The 17749-nt window shown below is 38.4% G+C and overlaps 1 protein-coding gene across 2 annotated transcripts in view; it reads right to left on the bottom strand.

The window, feature by feature from the left end:
- Positions 1 to 17749, bottom strand: part of sh2d4a (SH2 domain containing 4A) — an 88876-nt gene that overhangs the window by 53745 nt on the left and 17382 nt on the right. For both annotated transcript variants that reach the window (XM_028805410.2, XM_028805408.2), the window contains one exon: positions 4565 to 4872. In XM_028805410.2, coding sequence (XP_028661243.1) covers positions 4565 to 4739 — 175 coding nt within the window. In that variant the 5' untranslated portion in view covers positions 4740 to 4872. The remainder of the gene's footprint in view (positions 1 to 4564; positions 4873 to 17749) is intronic.

Raw genomic sequence — 17749 nt, 5'->3', positions numbered from 1 at the left:
TAAAACAGTCTAGAGTGAGGGACATTCCTATATATGTGCTAGATCTTTAAATTGTATTACAGTAACTTTTGTAGCTTAAAAAGCATCCTTAAGCAATATACATCTGCAAAGGATAACAAGCCTGTCTAATGTCATTGTCACAATATGCGACTTCTACTCATTGGGTATGTTAGGCTTACTGACTATTATTGCTGATCTTGTCGTGGAACCCTGTCAATTTACATTACTGAAAATCCGAGCATGTCTAATTTAAATGACTGTGTGCCGATTTTTCAGCACAGTTTTGCTTGCCTCTTTTTGCGACAGACAATAACGTGCTGCCTGATGGAACCAGTGCTGTATGCAGGGTTAACAGGTATGGCGAGTTCAGCTGTAATCTCCAAAAAAAATGTCATGGGAAATAAACAGACAAGTCTTCCTTCTGCTTGTAAAATCCAAAATACCCATTTTCCTTATTCCTCGTCACTGCTACTAATATGCATTGAAATTACAAATAAACATTCATTGGTTGACAGGTCTCATGCACACAGAGCCTGCCTCTACGACTAAAGACAAAAATTAAACCTGTTTAATTGTATCAGAAGAAGCTGCGGACAAGTTGGAATGAATTGTTGGAAATATCACATTCTGTGATTGATTTCCATGGAAACATGCAAATCAAATACCTCCAACTCGGTAAGATTATGGAAATGAAGACTACAACTGAAAAAAACTTTTTAAAAGTCATCTAATGTGACATGGACTTTCCATTACTGAAAATCGCTGGGCATGTCACATTCTTGGGCCCTTTCTGCGTTGTATTGCACTCTGCTACTTTCATATTCTCAGTGATAGTTTTATGCAAGTCTCAAATATCCACATGTGCAATTTGCTTCATTATATCTATACAGTTATGTCTGTGCTTTTCCTATGTTTATCTGAAGCAGTCAGTCTCGATTAAGTAAGATTGTAAGAGAGAGATTATAAGAGAAATCCTTGAAAGCATTAATATGGGTGCTAAAGGAATAGCTTATTGTACCAAATGATTAGCAAAAACAGAAAATAAACGATAATAATCCTATTCTGTTCTTTGCAGTTCACATCTGACTGTAATGGGAACTAAGGGTTAGATGTTACTTGGAGGCTCACCACTTGAGGGACAAAAGGGAGGCTAAGAACAGACAGTACCTGTCTGCACGTTGCACTTCCTTATAAATTGAAATTACTTTCTTTATATACATGAATGTCACATCAATCAAAAGGACAGCACATTGTTGTCCCAGTCCAACATTTTTGAAGTCCAAAGTTCAGAAGTTCAACAGCTAAGTAGCACAGCCATCCATCGCTCGCTGAATCCGAACACAGGGTCACGGGGGTCTGCTGGAGCCAATCCCAGCCAACACAGGGCACAAGGCAGGAAACAAACCCTGGGCAGGGTGCCAACCCACCGCAGGACACACACAAACACACCCACCCACCCACCAAGCACACACTAGGGCCAATTTAGAATTGTCAAACCACCTAACCTGCATGTCTTTGGACTGTGGGAGGAAACCGGAGCGCCCGGAGGAAACCCACGCAGACACGGGGAGAACATGCAAACTCCACGGAGGGAGGACCCGGGAAGTGAACCCGGGTCTCCTAACTGCGAGGCGGCAGCACTACCACTGCGCCACCGTGCCACCCGCTAAGTAGAACAGCACTAGAAAAAGCATTACTTTAAAAATCAAATAATAATAGAGCTTCACCAGTCACAGTGGATTAGCCAAATGTCTGAAGAAATATCTTTAGAATGGACAAAAATCAAAAATATACTTTTTCACAGGTATTTGCTAATGTTATTGTAATTTGCTGTGCAAATAATATGATTTTTAGAAAATAATTGAATTAGGATGTAGGCCGGCTTGAAGTTAAATTAGTAATATTCAATGCGTCACTGTGGTCTGTGTATTCAGTAAGTTTTGCACTTATATAAACTGGTTATGAAATATTACTCTTTCGTGTAGACTTTCTGCATATAATTATTATGGTACAATGTTTGCTGTTCCTTTGTACTGTAAATTCTTGGTTTTGTTTTCTTTATTAAACTGTGAGAAGATAGTTATTGGGCTCTGCCTAGAGAAATGCTGATAAGGTTCTTTCTTGCATGGGGTGGTGAAGTTCCTAGTAAACAGTGATATGTTTACTGTACCATACTTTATCTTAAAGTTACAAAAAATAATAAAAAGTAACCACATACTACCATTTAAGACCCCACAACAGCTGGATTCTAAGCATACTGTAGCACCACAGTCGTGGTCCTACACTTGATTAGACTTTTGAATTGTGGCCTGAGGACAGATGGTCATTGTGAAAGGTGCTGAAGGGAACAATTGAGAAGAACATAAATCAGCTATGAAAACCTTAGGAGAATCACAAAGGCATGGGTACTATATACAGTAATCCCTCCTCGATCGCGGGGGTTGCGTTCCAGAACCCCCTGCGAAAGGTGAAAATCTGCGAAGTAGAAACCATATGTTTATATGGTTATTTTTATATTGTCATGCTTGGGTCACAGATTTGCGCAGAAACACAGGAGGTTGTAGAGAGACAGGAACTTTATTCAGACACTGCAAACAAACATTTGTCTCTTTTTCAAAAGTTTAAACTGTGCTCCATGACAAGACAGAGATGACAGTTCCGACTCACAATTAAAAGAATGCAAACATATCTTCCTCTTCAAAGGAGTGCGCGTCAGGAGCAGAGAATGTCAGAGAGAGAGAGAGAAAAAAGCAAACAATCAAAAATCAATAGGGCTGTTTGGCTTTAAGTATGCGAAGCACCGCCGCACAAAGCAGCTGCAGGGATGTTTAATGTAAAGTTAGTCTTTCAGCATTTTTTAGAGGAGCATCCGTATCCTCTAGGCCAGTGTGCGAACAGCCCCCTCTGCTCACACCCCCTCCGTCAGGAGCACAGAATGTCAGAGAGAGAGAGACCGAGAAAAACAAACAATCAAAAATCATTACGTGCCCTTCGAGCTTTTAAGTATGCGAAGCACCGTGCGGGAAGCATGTCGCTTGACAAAGCCGGAAGGGAGCAATGTGAAGATAATCTTTCAGCATTTTTAGACAAGCGTCCGTATCGTCTAGGGGTGCGAACAGCCCCCTTGCTCACACCCCCTCCGTCAGGAGCAGAGAAAGTCAGCGCAAGAGAGAGAGAAAAGTAAACAATCAAAAATCAATACGTGCTGTTTGATCTTTTAAGTATGCAAAGCAAAGTGCAGGAAGCATATCGCTTGACAAAGAAGCCATATGTAAGCCCAGCAAGGATGGCAGCAATGTGAAGGTAGTCTTTCAGTGTTTTTTGAGGAGCAGCCGTATACTCTAGGGGTGCGAACAGCCCCCCTGCTCACAATATATTTCAGGAGTTTTATTTAATACGTAATACGCACTCTGGTTGGGTAGCTTCTCAGCCATCTGCCAATAGCGTCCCTTGTACGAAATCAACTGGGCAAATCAACTGAGGAAGCATGTACCAGAAATTAAAAGAGCCATTGTCCGCAGAAATCCTTGAACCAGCAAAAAATCCGTGATATATATTTAAATATGCTTACATATAAAATCCGCGATAGAGTGAAGCCGCGAAAGTCGAAGCGCGATATAGCGAGGGATTACTGTACTGTAAAATCAACATTTATTCAGTTATCCATGACACTATTGAATGATGTTAGTTTAGAAACATAGAAGAAACATGCAAAAGTTCTAGAATAGACAGCTCAGTGCGTTTTGTAATAATGATTCTTTCAGTTTGTAATTAAATATTAAAATGAAAATCATATAACCTCTAAATTACAATGAAAATTTATTATCAGAAAATATGCCACTTCCGGTAAGAAGTAAACCATGAATTACACTGAAATAAAATCAGTTTACAGGGTCATTGGGAAATGAAGCCTATCCTGGAATCACTGGCACGAGACAGGAAGAATCCTTGGATGAGATGTCAGTCTTTCACTGGGCAATCTCATTCTTTCATTGTCAGTTTATGGTGCCATGATGAAAGCTTTAAAATTTAAAAGTTTAATTTATGTTCTAGAGTCAGACATGCAAGTAAGAGATTCACTGTTCTCTGTACGAGTAACCAATTAGCCTAATATGAAGACCTATCAGATATAGAAAGAAACTGAGGAAGGCCTATGCAGACATAGTCAGAAGGATCAAACTGCACAAAAAGATGTCATGAATGGGAAATTCAGATGCACAGTATTATGAAGCAAATGCAAATACCAGTGGCCTACAAACTCCAAGTTTTTCATCGTTTTAAAATCCAAATGAGTCGCATCCCCTAACATGCTTTGTTTATAAATCAAGCATTGTAACTTTCTTATTTGAAGAACACAACAACATAAGTTCAACACAGTTTATATTTCTTTCCTAGAATTTGTTATGGATTGACACTAATATACCATATTCACATTCTAATTGCTTACGTTCAAAGCATTCTAACTAATTTTCTAGAACCTGGAAATGTTTTAAATAAACCCAGTGCTGCTTCTTGACCAGTCTTTCGTTAACATTTTCCTAGCTACTGCTTTTGCTTTCCATACCTTTCTTTGATTTGGTCCTCAGTGCATCTTCTTTTTCAAGTAATGGCTCCCTCTCCTTCCATCTCCGAATCTGTTCCTCTCTCATTTTGAAAAAAAGGAGTTGTTTTTGCTCCTCACTGAGTTCAGCCAGAAGGTCAGGATCAATATACATTTCAGCCAGGATTTGCTGCAACATGGTGACTATTGGCACCCTTCTCTCACACCAGCAGAAAAATTAGTCCACTACTAGTATATTCACAGATTAAAAACAAAAGTCAGTGTTGCATGCCAGGCCTGTAATAATAGTCCACTTAAAGGGTTCCCATATCCTGAAATGAAAAAAGGCACAGAGAGACTGTTTTAGAAGACCTATATTTAGATAGGCATGTTCTAAAGTATTAAAAATAAACTTCTACTTTAAAGCAACACAATTTTTTGTAATTAAAGTGTGTATGTGAGAGCAGGAGAAAACAGTTATCAGGGTCTTCCAGTGGTTTGGTAGATCATTCTAATGTAAATCATTCATCACGCAGTCAACCAGTTATTAGTGGTTCAGACTGCACAGCTTAACCCTCCATCTCCCAACGTGTGATCTGACATCATTTACACTGTGCTATGGACAAAAAGGAATTACACAGTACAAGAGAATATATTGGATTAAAATGTACTGTTCATTCTCTATATGCAGACTAAAAATAGAATCAAAACAAATTTCAAAATTTAATAAACATAACCATCTATTCAATTTTATATTTTAACTTGCCACCAAACACCACAAGATAAACAAGCCCATGGGTGTAATATTTACTCAAAATATGGTACCAATTTAGGAAATACTTTAAAGTGGAGATGATACAGTCAATTCCTCCCCTATACAATAATCTAGCATTCAAAGTATCTTTAACCCATACTGTGTTTAGTTCATGGAAGTTGCTTGACATTTGAGCATTAAAGCTGTTTTTATGCTACCACTCTGATGTGATTCAGATTTGTTTTGACCTGTCCAACACAGATCAGAGTTTTGCATAAACACTCAAAAGCCACATGGTATCCGTTTTTTTAAGATCACATACAGCCTTTTTTAAAACATAGTACTGCATTCCTTTTCAATTCACATGCCCATATCGAGTCCCAGACAAGACTGTCAAATTGGACTTTTGCTCAAATTATGCCTTGATTGTGTCCTTTGTGTGCTTCATGTGAGACATTAAAATGACAGAGAGAGACAGTTACACAGATATTAAAAAGTTACTTTCCTCATTCTGAAGTTTACCAGCAATTTGGATTCACAAAAGGAGTCAATAATACAATCCCAACACTCTTGACTCATCTTGTGTATCCATTTTCCTTTCTGAAGAGAAATGTAGGAAATCATGGCAGAAAACCCTGAGGCCTACAATTCCATAGCTCTTCTGTTTTGAATCACCTTCTTCTAAAACGTGGAAAACTGCAGAGTATCAGGAGAAAAAAAACATGCAGGGAACAATATCTACACCTTACCTGCATCACTACGTTACAATGCGTACACAGCGCATACACTCACGTCAACTGAATGTGTATTGTGAGGGATGGCCAGCTAAATATTCCGGTCCACACCTCCAGGCCGCCAGATGGAGCTCTCCCAGCAGTATGGAAAGTCCCCAAATTCCAGCAGGGCATTATGGACATTGTAGTTGTTATAAACAACCCTGCTGGATACCATGGGGACCGCCAGGAGCCGCTGTAGGAAGGCTTACAGAAGGCTACGTGCCCTATAACACGGAAGTGCGTCATGATCACATGACAGGAAGGAACGACATGCTTCCGGGTTAAAGAAAAGGACTTTTAATCTGACCCGGAACTGATGAGGACTTATGGATTGTTGGGATGGGACCACTTCCGGGTCAGGGACTATAAAGGAATCTGGGAAACCCCAGACTAGTGGGCTGAGCTGGGTGGAAGGGTGGCAACGCGTCTGGGAGTGGAGGATTGTATTGATTGATTATTGGTTATTATTGGTGATTTATTGGAGTATAGTGGAGTGGAGGGTGCTTTGTGCACTTATTATTATAATAAATATTCATGTTGACTTTTATCTGGTGTCTGACGTCTGGTCTGAGGGTTCAAGGGGTCACGGGGACCCAATAATATGTCACAGTATGTAAAATGCTCAGGTCACATTTGGACCATGTAATGTAAACAGCGCTAATACTGAATCTGATTTTTTTCTCCAATTTCAATTCAGATATGGTAGTGTAAACTCTGCTTCAAAGACCACCATGTTAACAATATAGTTACACTCTTTGCACAATTACACACAACTGATTTTACTGTGTGCAAGTAAGAAGCTTTGTTAAATGAAACTGGCCCCCCTTTCATAATGTTCCATCAGACTCTATGGCTAAAACTATGTTATCCAGTGAAGATAAAGATATAGGAAGCATTTCTAGTCTCTACTAATATATCTCAAATAGTGCAATACTAGTGTGACGATGCGGGTTCAATACATGCTCCCATCATCTGTCAGGGAGCCCTTGAACCCTACACCGTCGTTAATGTTACCAATGATTAGTTACCAGTGATTGTTACCAGTGAAGCACAACGTAGCAAGGGGATGGTGCAAAAGTGCAAAGTGCGTTTATTTAAAACAAAACAAAAGAAACAAGTGTTCAAATTAATCAAGTACAGTGTCTTAAAAACAGTCTTCAATAAATAATCCAATAAAACCAAAAGTGAAAAGTGGAGGTTAAAACAATAGAAAAAACAATCCTTTAAAAACAAGGTTAAAACACAATGCAGGAGCAGTACTTTAAAACATTTACAGAGCCCGGTGTCTTCTATCCTAGCGTCTTTCCTGCTTCTCCCGTTTGGGCCCTGCAGCAGGCGAGTTGCTCTCTCTGCAGCTGACCTTCACTCCATTCGACCGGTCTGGAGGCCTCCCGATCCTGGCTTCGGTCGCACACTCATCCCAGGCCCGAGACTTGGTTTCCTTGATGACCAGGACGCTCACATCAAGGACTTCACACCAAGCCTCCCGACTCCCACTGCCTTCCCAGCCTTACGCGGCCAGTCGTCCTACTTCACTGGTCACTCCCACTACATGATCACTCAGTGGGAGCGACCACTACTACAACTCCCGGGTGTTGGCCCAACACCCAGGCTTCCTGTACAGCTGCCATGCGAGCCTGCACTCGCTCGCTCTCTCACCTGCACCGGCTCTCTCTCTCTCTCTCTCCCCTGCTTCGTGCTCTCCAGCAACCTCCGTCTTTCTTTCTCTCTTTCCTTTCTTTTTCCTTTTCTTTTCTCTCCTTCCTAGCCGACTCGCGCTTCTATATATCGAGAGGGCATAGCAGCTGCGGCAAATTAGCAGCCCCAGGAACAATCATGGATGTGGGCAGTCTCTCACCTGTGCACTTAGGTGAGAAATGCCCACATCGCAAATCGCCCTGAGAACTGCTGCAGCCACACAACCACCATGCCCCCTCGCTAAGTCGCGAGCGCGGTGATTATTTATTTTAAAACGGCCTTTTATTGGGAGCTGGGGACCCACTATACCATACCTAGATGATTTAAGGCAACATTGTGAACGTGACCTTTTAATAGAATCTCAGATAATGAATAGAATTCATACATGGCTAAGCTACCATTTTCATTAGTGGTGCAAAGCAGGTGCAATTCTGTTACAAATTGTACATCATATGCACATACCTTGACTAAGATTAACCAAAATATATCTCTAGAACAAGATTTAAATTTGAAAGGATGTCATCAAGAGCTTGCCTTACTACAGTAGGATATACAGTACATTTTGGGACTTTTCTACATTTAAATCATATTGAGTAAGCTTCTCTGATCTATTGTCATATAGTTCTGGATTTACAGTAACTCTTCATCCTGAAATATAATATTATCAGAGTAACACCACATAGGACAACACTTTGTCATAAAAAATCCATTGTCATATTTTAAACTGAACTGCTTCCTAGTTGTCTTATCTTTCACAAACTGGAAGAACTTTATTCTACCCTTCATGACACAGAGAAAAGGCAGTGTTATTTTACTTAAAATTATGATGATCGCATTTTTGTTTACTAGGAATGGATCAAAGCTTTTCCAGTTTGAAAATGATTAATTATTGCTTTACTGAAATAAAAAAGGTGAGCCAGTGTTAAGCTTTTTGATGTCTCATTATATTGGAGGAACTACTGCATTTTGGCCTTTTTTGTTCAAACAGCTCTAAAAACTGAGTACAGGAGGGGTGCCAATACTAATTTGATATGGAATATCACCGTACTAGCATAGCGAAATACCCGTTTATGAAACCGGTGTTTAGTACAATAGTATAATGGAAAATCTGTTTGACCGAACATATCGTTCATTTAAGAACCTCTGTTCACTGGATATGCTAACCCTTACCTTCATCATTCTTTGTGCTTCTTGTTGTCTTTCTTCATTGCAGATTAGGTTATTGCTACAATAAACCACATTGCAGCCCTCTTGTAAATGCAGGACAATATTACGCCTGGGCATGGATGTTGGATGCTTTGTTGCTTTATAAAAATTAAATGGGAAGCCATATTGATTAAATTTTTGACTGATCTTGACTCATTATAATGTGATTCATCCATCCATCCATTTTCCAACCCGCTGAATCCGAACACAGGGTCACGGGGGTCTGCTGGAGCCAATCCCAGCCAACACAGGGCACAAGGCAGGGAACCAATCCCGGGCAGGGTGCCAACCCACCGCAGGACACACACAAACACACCCACACACCAAGCACACACTAGGGCCAATTTAGAGTCGCCAATCCACCTAACCTGCATGTCTTTGGACTGTGGGAGGAAACCGGAGCGCCCGGAGGAAACCCACGCAGACACGGGGAGAACATGCAAACTCCACGCAGGGAGGACCCGGGAAGCGAACCCGGGTCTCCTAACTGCGAGGCAGCAGCGCTACCACTGCACCACCGTGCCGCCCATCATTGTGAACGTGACCTTTTAATAGAATCTCAGGTAATGAATAGAATTCATACATGGCTAAGCTACCATTTTCATTAGTGGTGCAAAGCAGGTGCAATTCTGTTACAAATTGTACATCATATGCACATACCTTGACTAAGATTAACCAAAATATATCTCTAGAACAAGATTTAAATTTGAAAGGATGTCATCAAGAGCTTGCCTTACTACAGTAGGATATACAGTACATTTTGGGACTTTTCTACATTTAAATCATATTGAATAAGCCTCACTGATCTATTGTCATATAGTTCTGGATTTACAGTAACTCTTCATCCTGAAATATAATATTATCAGAGTAACACCACATAGGACAACACTTTGTCATAAAAAATCCATTGTCATATTTTAAACTGAACTACTTCCTAGTTGTCTTATCTTTCACAAACTGGAAGAACTTTATTCTACTCTTCATGACACAGAGAAAAGGCAGTGTTATTTTACTTAAAATTAATGATGATCGCATTTTTGTTTACTAGGAATGGATCAAAGCTTTTCCAGTTTGAAAACGATTAATTATTGCTTTACTGAAATAAAAAAGGTGAGCCAGTGTTAAGCTTTTTGATGTCTCATTATATTGGAGGAACTACTGCATTTTGGCCTTTTTTGTTCAAACAGCTCTAAAAACTGAGTACAGGAGGGGTGCCAATACTAATTTGATATGGAATATCACAGTACTAGCATAGCGAAATACCCGTTTATGAAACCGGTGTTTAGTACAATAGTATAATGGAAAATCTGTTTGACCGAACATGTCGTTCATTTAAGAACCTCTGTTCACCGGATATGCTAACCCTTACCTTCATCATTCTTTGTGCTTCTTGTTGTCTTTCTTCATTGCAGATTAGGTTATTGCCACAATAAACCACATTGCAGCCCTCTTGTAAATGCAGGACAATATTACGCCTGGGCATGGATGCTGGATGTTTTGTTGCTTTATATAAATAAATGGGAAGCCGTATTGATTAAATTCTTGACTGATCTTGACTCATTATAATATGATTCATTTAATAAATTAAAATAAGATTACTTGTTACATTGTGATAGTAGCAGATTTCTTATTGGTCACTTCTACTTCAGCTTCAGTCTATTAGAGTTTAAGTGATAGTACTGGTATAAGCTTCAGCCCCAGCCACCTTGAACAGATGTAAGATCAATAAGTTCAATAATGGACAGATAGATGGACAAAAAACAATCCTAAAACTATGCCCAGACAAATAATATAACAAAGGAATATCTCACTCTGTACAAGTTCACTTTGGTGAAAAATGAATAATTTGATTGCCTTCAGACGTTTTAACAGCGGTCTGCTTAAGCAGCAGATATTAAATGAACATTGAGTAAAATTTATGAATATTCAAGGGAGAATTTCAATCAAAAAACAACTATTTGCTAAAGCCAGGTTGATTCTATTCATTGGTATTGAAATGTCAGAAGTCTATTTGTATGAAAACTGATAATCTTCACTAATATGACTAATTCTCAGTACAGTATGAGCACTTCAGGATAGAAGAATAGTTAGGCATGTAGCAGTGTAAATCTAGATGAATTTAGGAAAGTTAGTGTAGTCAGAAAGGTCCTGTGAGCAGCAATGGCAAACAGGAGTAAAACAAATTTAGAATCAAAAACAAAACAAAATGGAACTGTTAAAATAATCATAAAAGTCATGTAAAAAGACAATTTTCCCCTTGGGGATTAATGAAGTATATCAAATCAAATAAAATATAAAAATAAATAAATAAAAATGACTGAAACAGCAACCTCCACAAAGAACAAAGTAAAGCATCAGCTTCAACCACAGCATGCATTCTGTTTTTTTAGGGGCAATGACCTCAGTCAAGGTCTGTGGTGTGATGTCACTGGCGGGAGCTTAAATGAGACAAGGCAAATACAAAAATAAATATGAAGCTGAAATAAGGGTACGGCAAATACAGTAGCATGGTTGTGAGAGGTGACCACACAAAATCTTTCTCATACAAAAATGTTTTCCCTCCCCAAAAATGACCATTCTGCCATGAATAGGCCAAATTAGGCTGACCAATTAAATAACACAGTGAGTTTCAAAGGGTGGCCTATGGGCCACATCCTTCCCACAGACTAATTTAAACTGAAATAAGGACATGCACCTGTTCTTACCATAAATGACACATTCGTTTTTATAATGCTTAAAACATTTCAAGCTGTCAAAGGACAGCCCCCTACAGCAAACTCTCTCTTTCGTTCTCTAAATGGTTAGTAGACCATAAAATGCACATTAGTTGCAGGAATAGATTTAAGAACTCCTGAGCTCTAGCTTTGTCTTCCTCGAATGACGTTTGGCTTGACATACATCTGCAATATTAACTTCCCTACCATGAAAACAACAAAACGATTCACAAAGAAACAAAATATCAAGTATGCATCTTTACCAGTGTGTTTGAGATGCCACAACAAGTGGGCGCTACAACGTTTTTGACTAAACTGCTTGTTGTGATTAGATGACCTTTGGATTAATACCTGAGCACAAAAGAAAAAGTTCACTCTTCACATTTCACTCATTTTGAGCATATTCAATTTTATTTAATTGTCTATGAAAATCGCAAATAAAGAATTCTATTTCACGTAAAGCCAATGACACATAACACGACTTGTGAAGCCTGATAACCAGGGCTGTGGAGTCGGATTCGGAGTCAAAGACAATTTTGGGTACCTGGAGTCGGGGTCAGAGTCGGCAAAAATGTACCAACTCCGACTCCTAATAAATTTAAATTGTAATGAAAAAAAATACAGCAAGTTCAAATGTCCCATTTCACAAACAATAGTCATAATTAAGTACGTCTCTGATGTAAGAATAAAGCCTAGTGCATAGTTGTGTTACTACTAGTGTGAAGTTCAGCTGAGCTATTATACAACCAGACATTCACATATTGTAATCTGGATTATGGAAAATTACAAAAGGTGTTTCATTTTATTTCAGATATAATGTGTTTAACAAGTTAATTTGAGTGTAAACAAGTGTAATGATGTAGGTAGATGTGTGTTCTATGGCCTGATGTGTGTTCAGGGGTTCTTGTCTATTGTTTAAACTGGCCAATACGGTAGACAGTCCGCTTCCTAGCCAGTAGTTCTGTGGTTAAATGACGTGTATGTTGCCTTCCTTCAATCAACATGGAAAATACATTAGCTATTAAATACAGGGGAGTCGAAGTCGAAGTCAGAAGTACCAGAAACTAAGGAGTCGGAGTCGAAGGATTTATCTACCAACTCTACAGCCCTGCTAATAACTGCTGTTGCTGATCTTGTCATCTGAGGATTTCAGAATACATTGCTAATAAACACAGGACATGTTACAAGCCTTGGTGATGACTTTCTACCACAGTTTCACATTTCCAAAGCATTATGAGCTCGCCTCATGCTGACAGCCAAAAATGGGGTTGTACGACTCCTTTATTAGCAGGACAAGTTCAGCTGCAATCTGAGCCCTTTTTTTTATTCTTTTGCAATTTGTCATGATACGTAAAACACAAGACATCAGTCAGATGAGCCTTCTCTTCTGTTTGTGAGATCCAAAGCATCTGCATTCCTTATTCCTAGGTGCTGCATTATATGGATTGTACTTCTGGCAGAGCGGTCACTCTTGCACACACAGAGCTGGCCCCTAAAACTTAAGAGTCAGACCCTACAAGTCTGCCCTCCGGCTCACTAAGATAATGTAAATAAAGTCTGTGACTGAAATTCAGTGCGGAAGTCATGTGATGTGACAGGGCCTTAAGGTGTTCAGCCTTTTATTTTTAGAAATCATTAATTTCCCTAAATGATCGTAAGATTATTTCTACTGGCCTAAAGTAAGTCTGTTTGGCTGCTCATTTTATATATACAGTATAATTTTGAAATTTAAATTCATTTGTCTTTTTTTGTAAATATTTGCCTTTTGGACTATATTTGGAAAGTTATGCTCTTACAAAAAATTTAAAAATATTAAATTATATTAGTATGACATGCACTTTTGTAATAACTTTAGAATTTATTATTTTTATTGGTATGGCTGGCCTGCTGTTGCACCCACAAATTAGCCAAATATCCCTGATGTAGAGTGTGGTGCCTCTTCATGCAGCCACGTTCTCTGACTGACAAGAAACATGCACAAAAGCTTTGAGCTTGAGTTTACAGATGAGGAATGTGGCAAATTTTGGTTCTGAGGATTTAAAACACTAAAACATTTCTTCTGTACAGGGTTGTGCAATATTCACCAAAAAAATAGATCTCCCTATGCTTTTAGGGATTTTGTCAGTAACGATAAGGACATGATATTTTTGCATATTTCCAAAATATGTTTGTAAAGATCTTATATTACACTTGCTCCACCTCACTCTTGTTAATAGGATATTAACTGTTGCATAGTAAGGATATAAATGGAAATAACATATTTAAGGAAAGCAGACCTTATCTACTTAAAATTGAAGCAGTCCAGTAAAAACAATAAAAAAAACATTAAACTCACCAGTGCAAGTATTATAGAGATGAAACAATTCAAGTAAAAGTAAACGATTTCAAAGTGGCCTACAGGATTTACTTTATAGAAACTTGTACAAAGATCAATAAAAACTATTATGAGAACAACAAACATTCCTTTAATGAAAACAAGACTTGAATCCAAGGGAGATCAAATACTAATCATAATAGTACTACAGGGCATGGATTAACATTTAAGTACCCTGCTTTAAGGTGAACTGTGCAGCATATAATCAAGAACAAAAATCTAACATATTAAATTCTGTCAAATACTGCACAAGAAAAAAAAAAAAAAACAGAATTTAACATGCACACAAAGTAGTCAACCCTGCTAGGCTACACATAATCTGACTGTGCCAGATATAGTATAATAATTACGTCTGGAGACAACCATGAGTGGAGAGAACAATTACACAGCTCCTGAGTGTCACATTTCTACACCAATCCAACACCTCATGATTGTGACACTGAAAGTAGGGGCGGTGATTCTGAACTGCAAAGAGCAATGGTGCCATTGTGAATTTGATCCGACAGAGAGCAAACTTCTGGTTACGATAAATTGCTATGTTCGTGAAAATATAAATTGTAAAATTTGCTTTTGACATAAACGATGTGCCACACCCAATTAAAAGGAGATGAAAAGGACTGGCGTTAAGAGCCAATAACGAAGAGCCACAGGAGATGCAGATTTCAGTACTCAAAACACCCAATTCAACAAATCTGCTTAATGACACCAGTAGAAGCACCAAGGAGAATCCATCGTCTCATGACACATCTAAACTAATAACTAAGGCTGGGCAAGTTAACTCGTTATTATCGCATTAACGCATTAATTAATTAATGCCGACAATTATTTTATCACGCGTTAACACAGTTTTTGTTATTACAGTATTATTATTATTTTGAAAGCCTCAGTCTCGCTAGCGATTGATAGAGATCAGTGATCTTGTGACATCGCTTTTCGATACACTTTTGCTAAAAGGAAAGTTCGCTTTGTCGATTTGACCTTGATTCCCTGTGCATGCATGAGTAGCGAAGAGCAAACAGCTTCTAAAATGGCATGTGGAGAGATACCAAAGTGAATGCTAAAAGCAAAATAATCTGTGGATGACTTATTTCATATTATCGCTGAATCTGAGATGCAGATTGAAAACGAAAGTGAGGTACTGGCATCGGCTGATCAGTCCCCAGCTGATTGTGGTGCTAACACGTTCGTGTAGCTGATGCAATATGGTTTGTACCTCCTGTCATTGTAAGTGTCTGTCCTTCCAGGTGAACGTTACCATAGGTGCGTCTCACTGCAACTGCCACCCCTGCCCACCTATCTCACAAAGAAAGCCAGGCAGCCAGCCCACCATGCATTCCTGCTGGCCGTCAAGCAGGAATGTGACTGTGATCATGGATCTTGACTCTGATGATAACTTGTTTTTGTATAACAAACTAAATAAAATGCTAAAGCCCTGGCAGTGGCAAATAGCTTTGGTTTTATATTTGAGTTCATTACATTAATGTTTAAGTTGAGATTTACAACATTTATTTTAACTGCTACTATGTAAAGGGAATACTGCTGTTAAAAAGCACCTTATTTGTTTATAAAGTGTTTGCAAACCAAATACACGCAATATACTACTTTTGAGTTCATTATTGAATTTTGCACATAACATTGTGATTGTTGTGAATGTCTGCGATTAATCGTGATTAATGACAATCATGTGATTAATCACGATTAAAAAATGTTATCGCTGCCCAGCACTGCTAATAACTAAAGGAAGTTAACATCACTGTCTAATTAGAAATGCAAACATGCCCTGGCTGAACAGCCGCAGTCTTTTAACATGTAGTACATCTATAGACGTCAGAACGCAGCCACAGGGGATGCACAAACCAGTGTGTTTCTTCGTGCCGGTCCCAAGCCCGGATAAATGGGGAGGGTTATGTCAGGAAGGGCATCCAGTGTAAAATTTTGCCAAATCAATACGCGGACAACAATACAAATCTCCATACCGGATTGGTCGAGCCCTGGGTTAACAACGACCACCACCAGTACTGTTAGCCAACAGGGTGCTGGCGGAAATTGGGCTACTGTTGGCCAAAGAAGAAGGAGAAGAAGAGGGGGGAGACGTAGAAGTCAGTACTTATCTAGACTCCATTTACTGTTATGACATATAATAATGCATTAGTCAAATTGACATGATATTGTAGCAGTCAGAAGCAATTCTCAAATGTATCTCTTCTGTTGCAGCACTCATTAAAATGTACAAAAGAATCATTAAGTTTCAGTTACCTTGTGCTGCTGAGCACCTGAATTGATGACAACATTTTTAGCTTTGTATATTCTCTGAGTCAAGTCTTTTGTTCAGTTTCTTTTGCTCTCTTCCTGAACGCCGGCAGTTTAAACTTCATGGGCTGGAAGAAGTGGGGTGGGAGTTTAGGAAGAAGCCCTGTGTGCGTAGCCTATGAAGCGCAGGATATCACTGCTATACACTACAAATTTTTTACTGGTTGTCCCCACACATGTATTCTCATTTGAGAATCACATCTGGCCCAGCAAGACTAGGCTACATGAAGCAATGAATGTATGCACTCTCAAGGTGACTCCTTGATTGTTTTTTGCAAAGTTGGTGACATACTTATTATTGTCAGCTCACATATTGATCAAAAAAACAAAGATATTATAGTAGATGATACATATGGCATACCTCTACTTCTGTTATAAAACTGCCAACTGATCGGTCAGACAGATATTCCAGGTACAGACATGCCAATAACCTAAGCAAGCTTTGATTTCTGGAAATTACAAACAGAAAAATAAAATAAACTCAGAAAAACACAACTAGAGAAGGACTCAAATGTTTAAGAGTCAAACTCGGAACACAAATGGAATGCAAGATAACGGCAACTGAGACAAATGAGTAAAATTATTTCAAAATGGTCAAGAAGTTAAATAAAGAAATAAATATTTAATGCAATTTTGTAGAAAAGAAATGACAAATTAAATACTTCCATTAAAAGTAAACATGGTCTCTTCATTTCAGGTTTTTGCAATTGGAGTTTCATGTAATATGCATGAACAGCAACAAAAAACACTGAGCCATGTGGAATTTTACCAGTGGCTGGAAAGGAAAAAAAAAGATAAGCTATTTACTGATTAGATGTAAACCAAGTCAAACACATTAAAATAATTACCTACTCTTTAAAAATCAAATGTAAAATTCCTTGTGACCTTACAATGACTGATTAAATAATGTGGAACATAATAATTCATAATTTGGAAAAAGTATATTAAAAGAAAAAGGTTACATAAATGGTTCACCGATAGTGGGAAAAAGGAACCAGTAATAGTATTTTATGGGGAAGTAGGTAGCCTGTTCTAAGCGAATACTACTTCCTCAAACTATACATTACATACATTCATTTATTCATCATTTGCCTGATTAATTCATCAAATGCAAAAAATCTCAATTACTCAAAGTATCAAATTTTGAACATCCGTGACCAGACATACTGTATAAGATTTGTCATAATGAATTTACTAAGTGGTTTATATTTAAATTAGTTTGCATTTTTTACACTTGTGAGCAACGTCATTCATACAGGCACTTGTCAACATTACATAACTATTTTCTCAAAAACTTTATTTTCAGATTTAATCTGAAAGCTACGCACACAGCAGTCAAAGTTTCCCTAATTGCAACAGGATCATATCTCTTATCCA

The sequence above is a fragment of the Erpetoichthys calabaricus genome, chromosome 7 (assembly GCF_900747795.2).
Source record: "Erpetoichthys calabaricus chromosome 7, fErpCal1.3, whole genome shotgun sequence".
Taxonomy (NCBI): Eukaryota; Metazoa; Chordata; class Cladistia; order Polypteriformes; family Polypteridae; genus Erpetoichthys; species Erpetoichthys calabaricus.
Note: the sequence above shows the minus strand (reverse complement) of the source record. Positions and strands in the feature narration are given on the sequence as shown.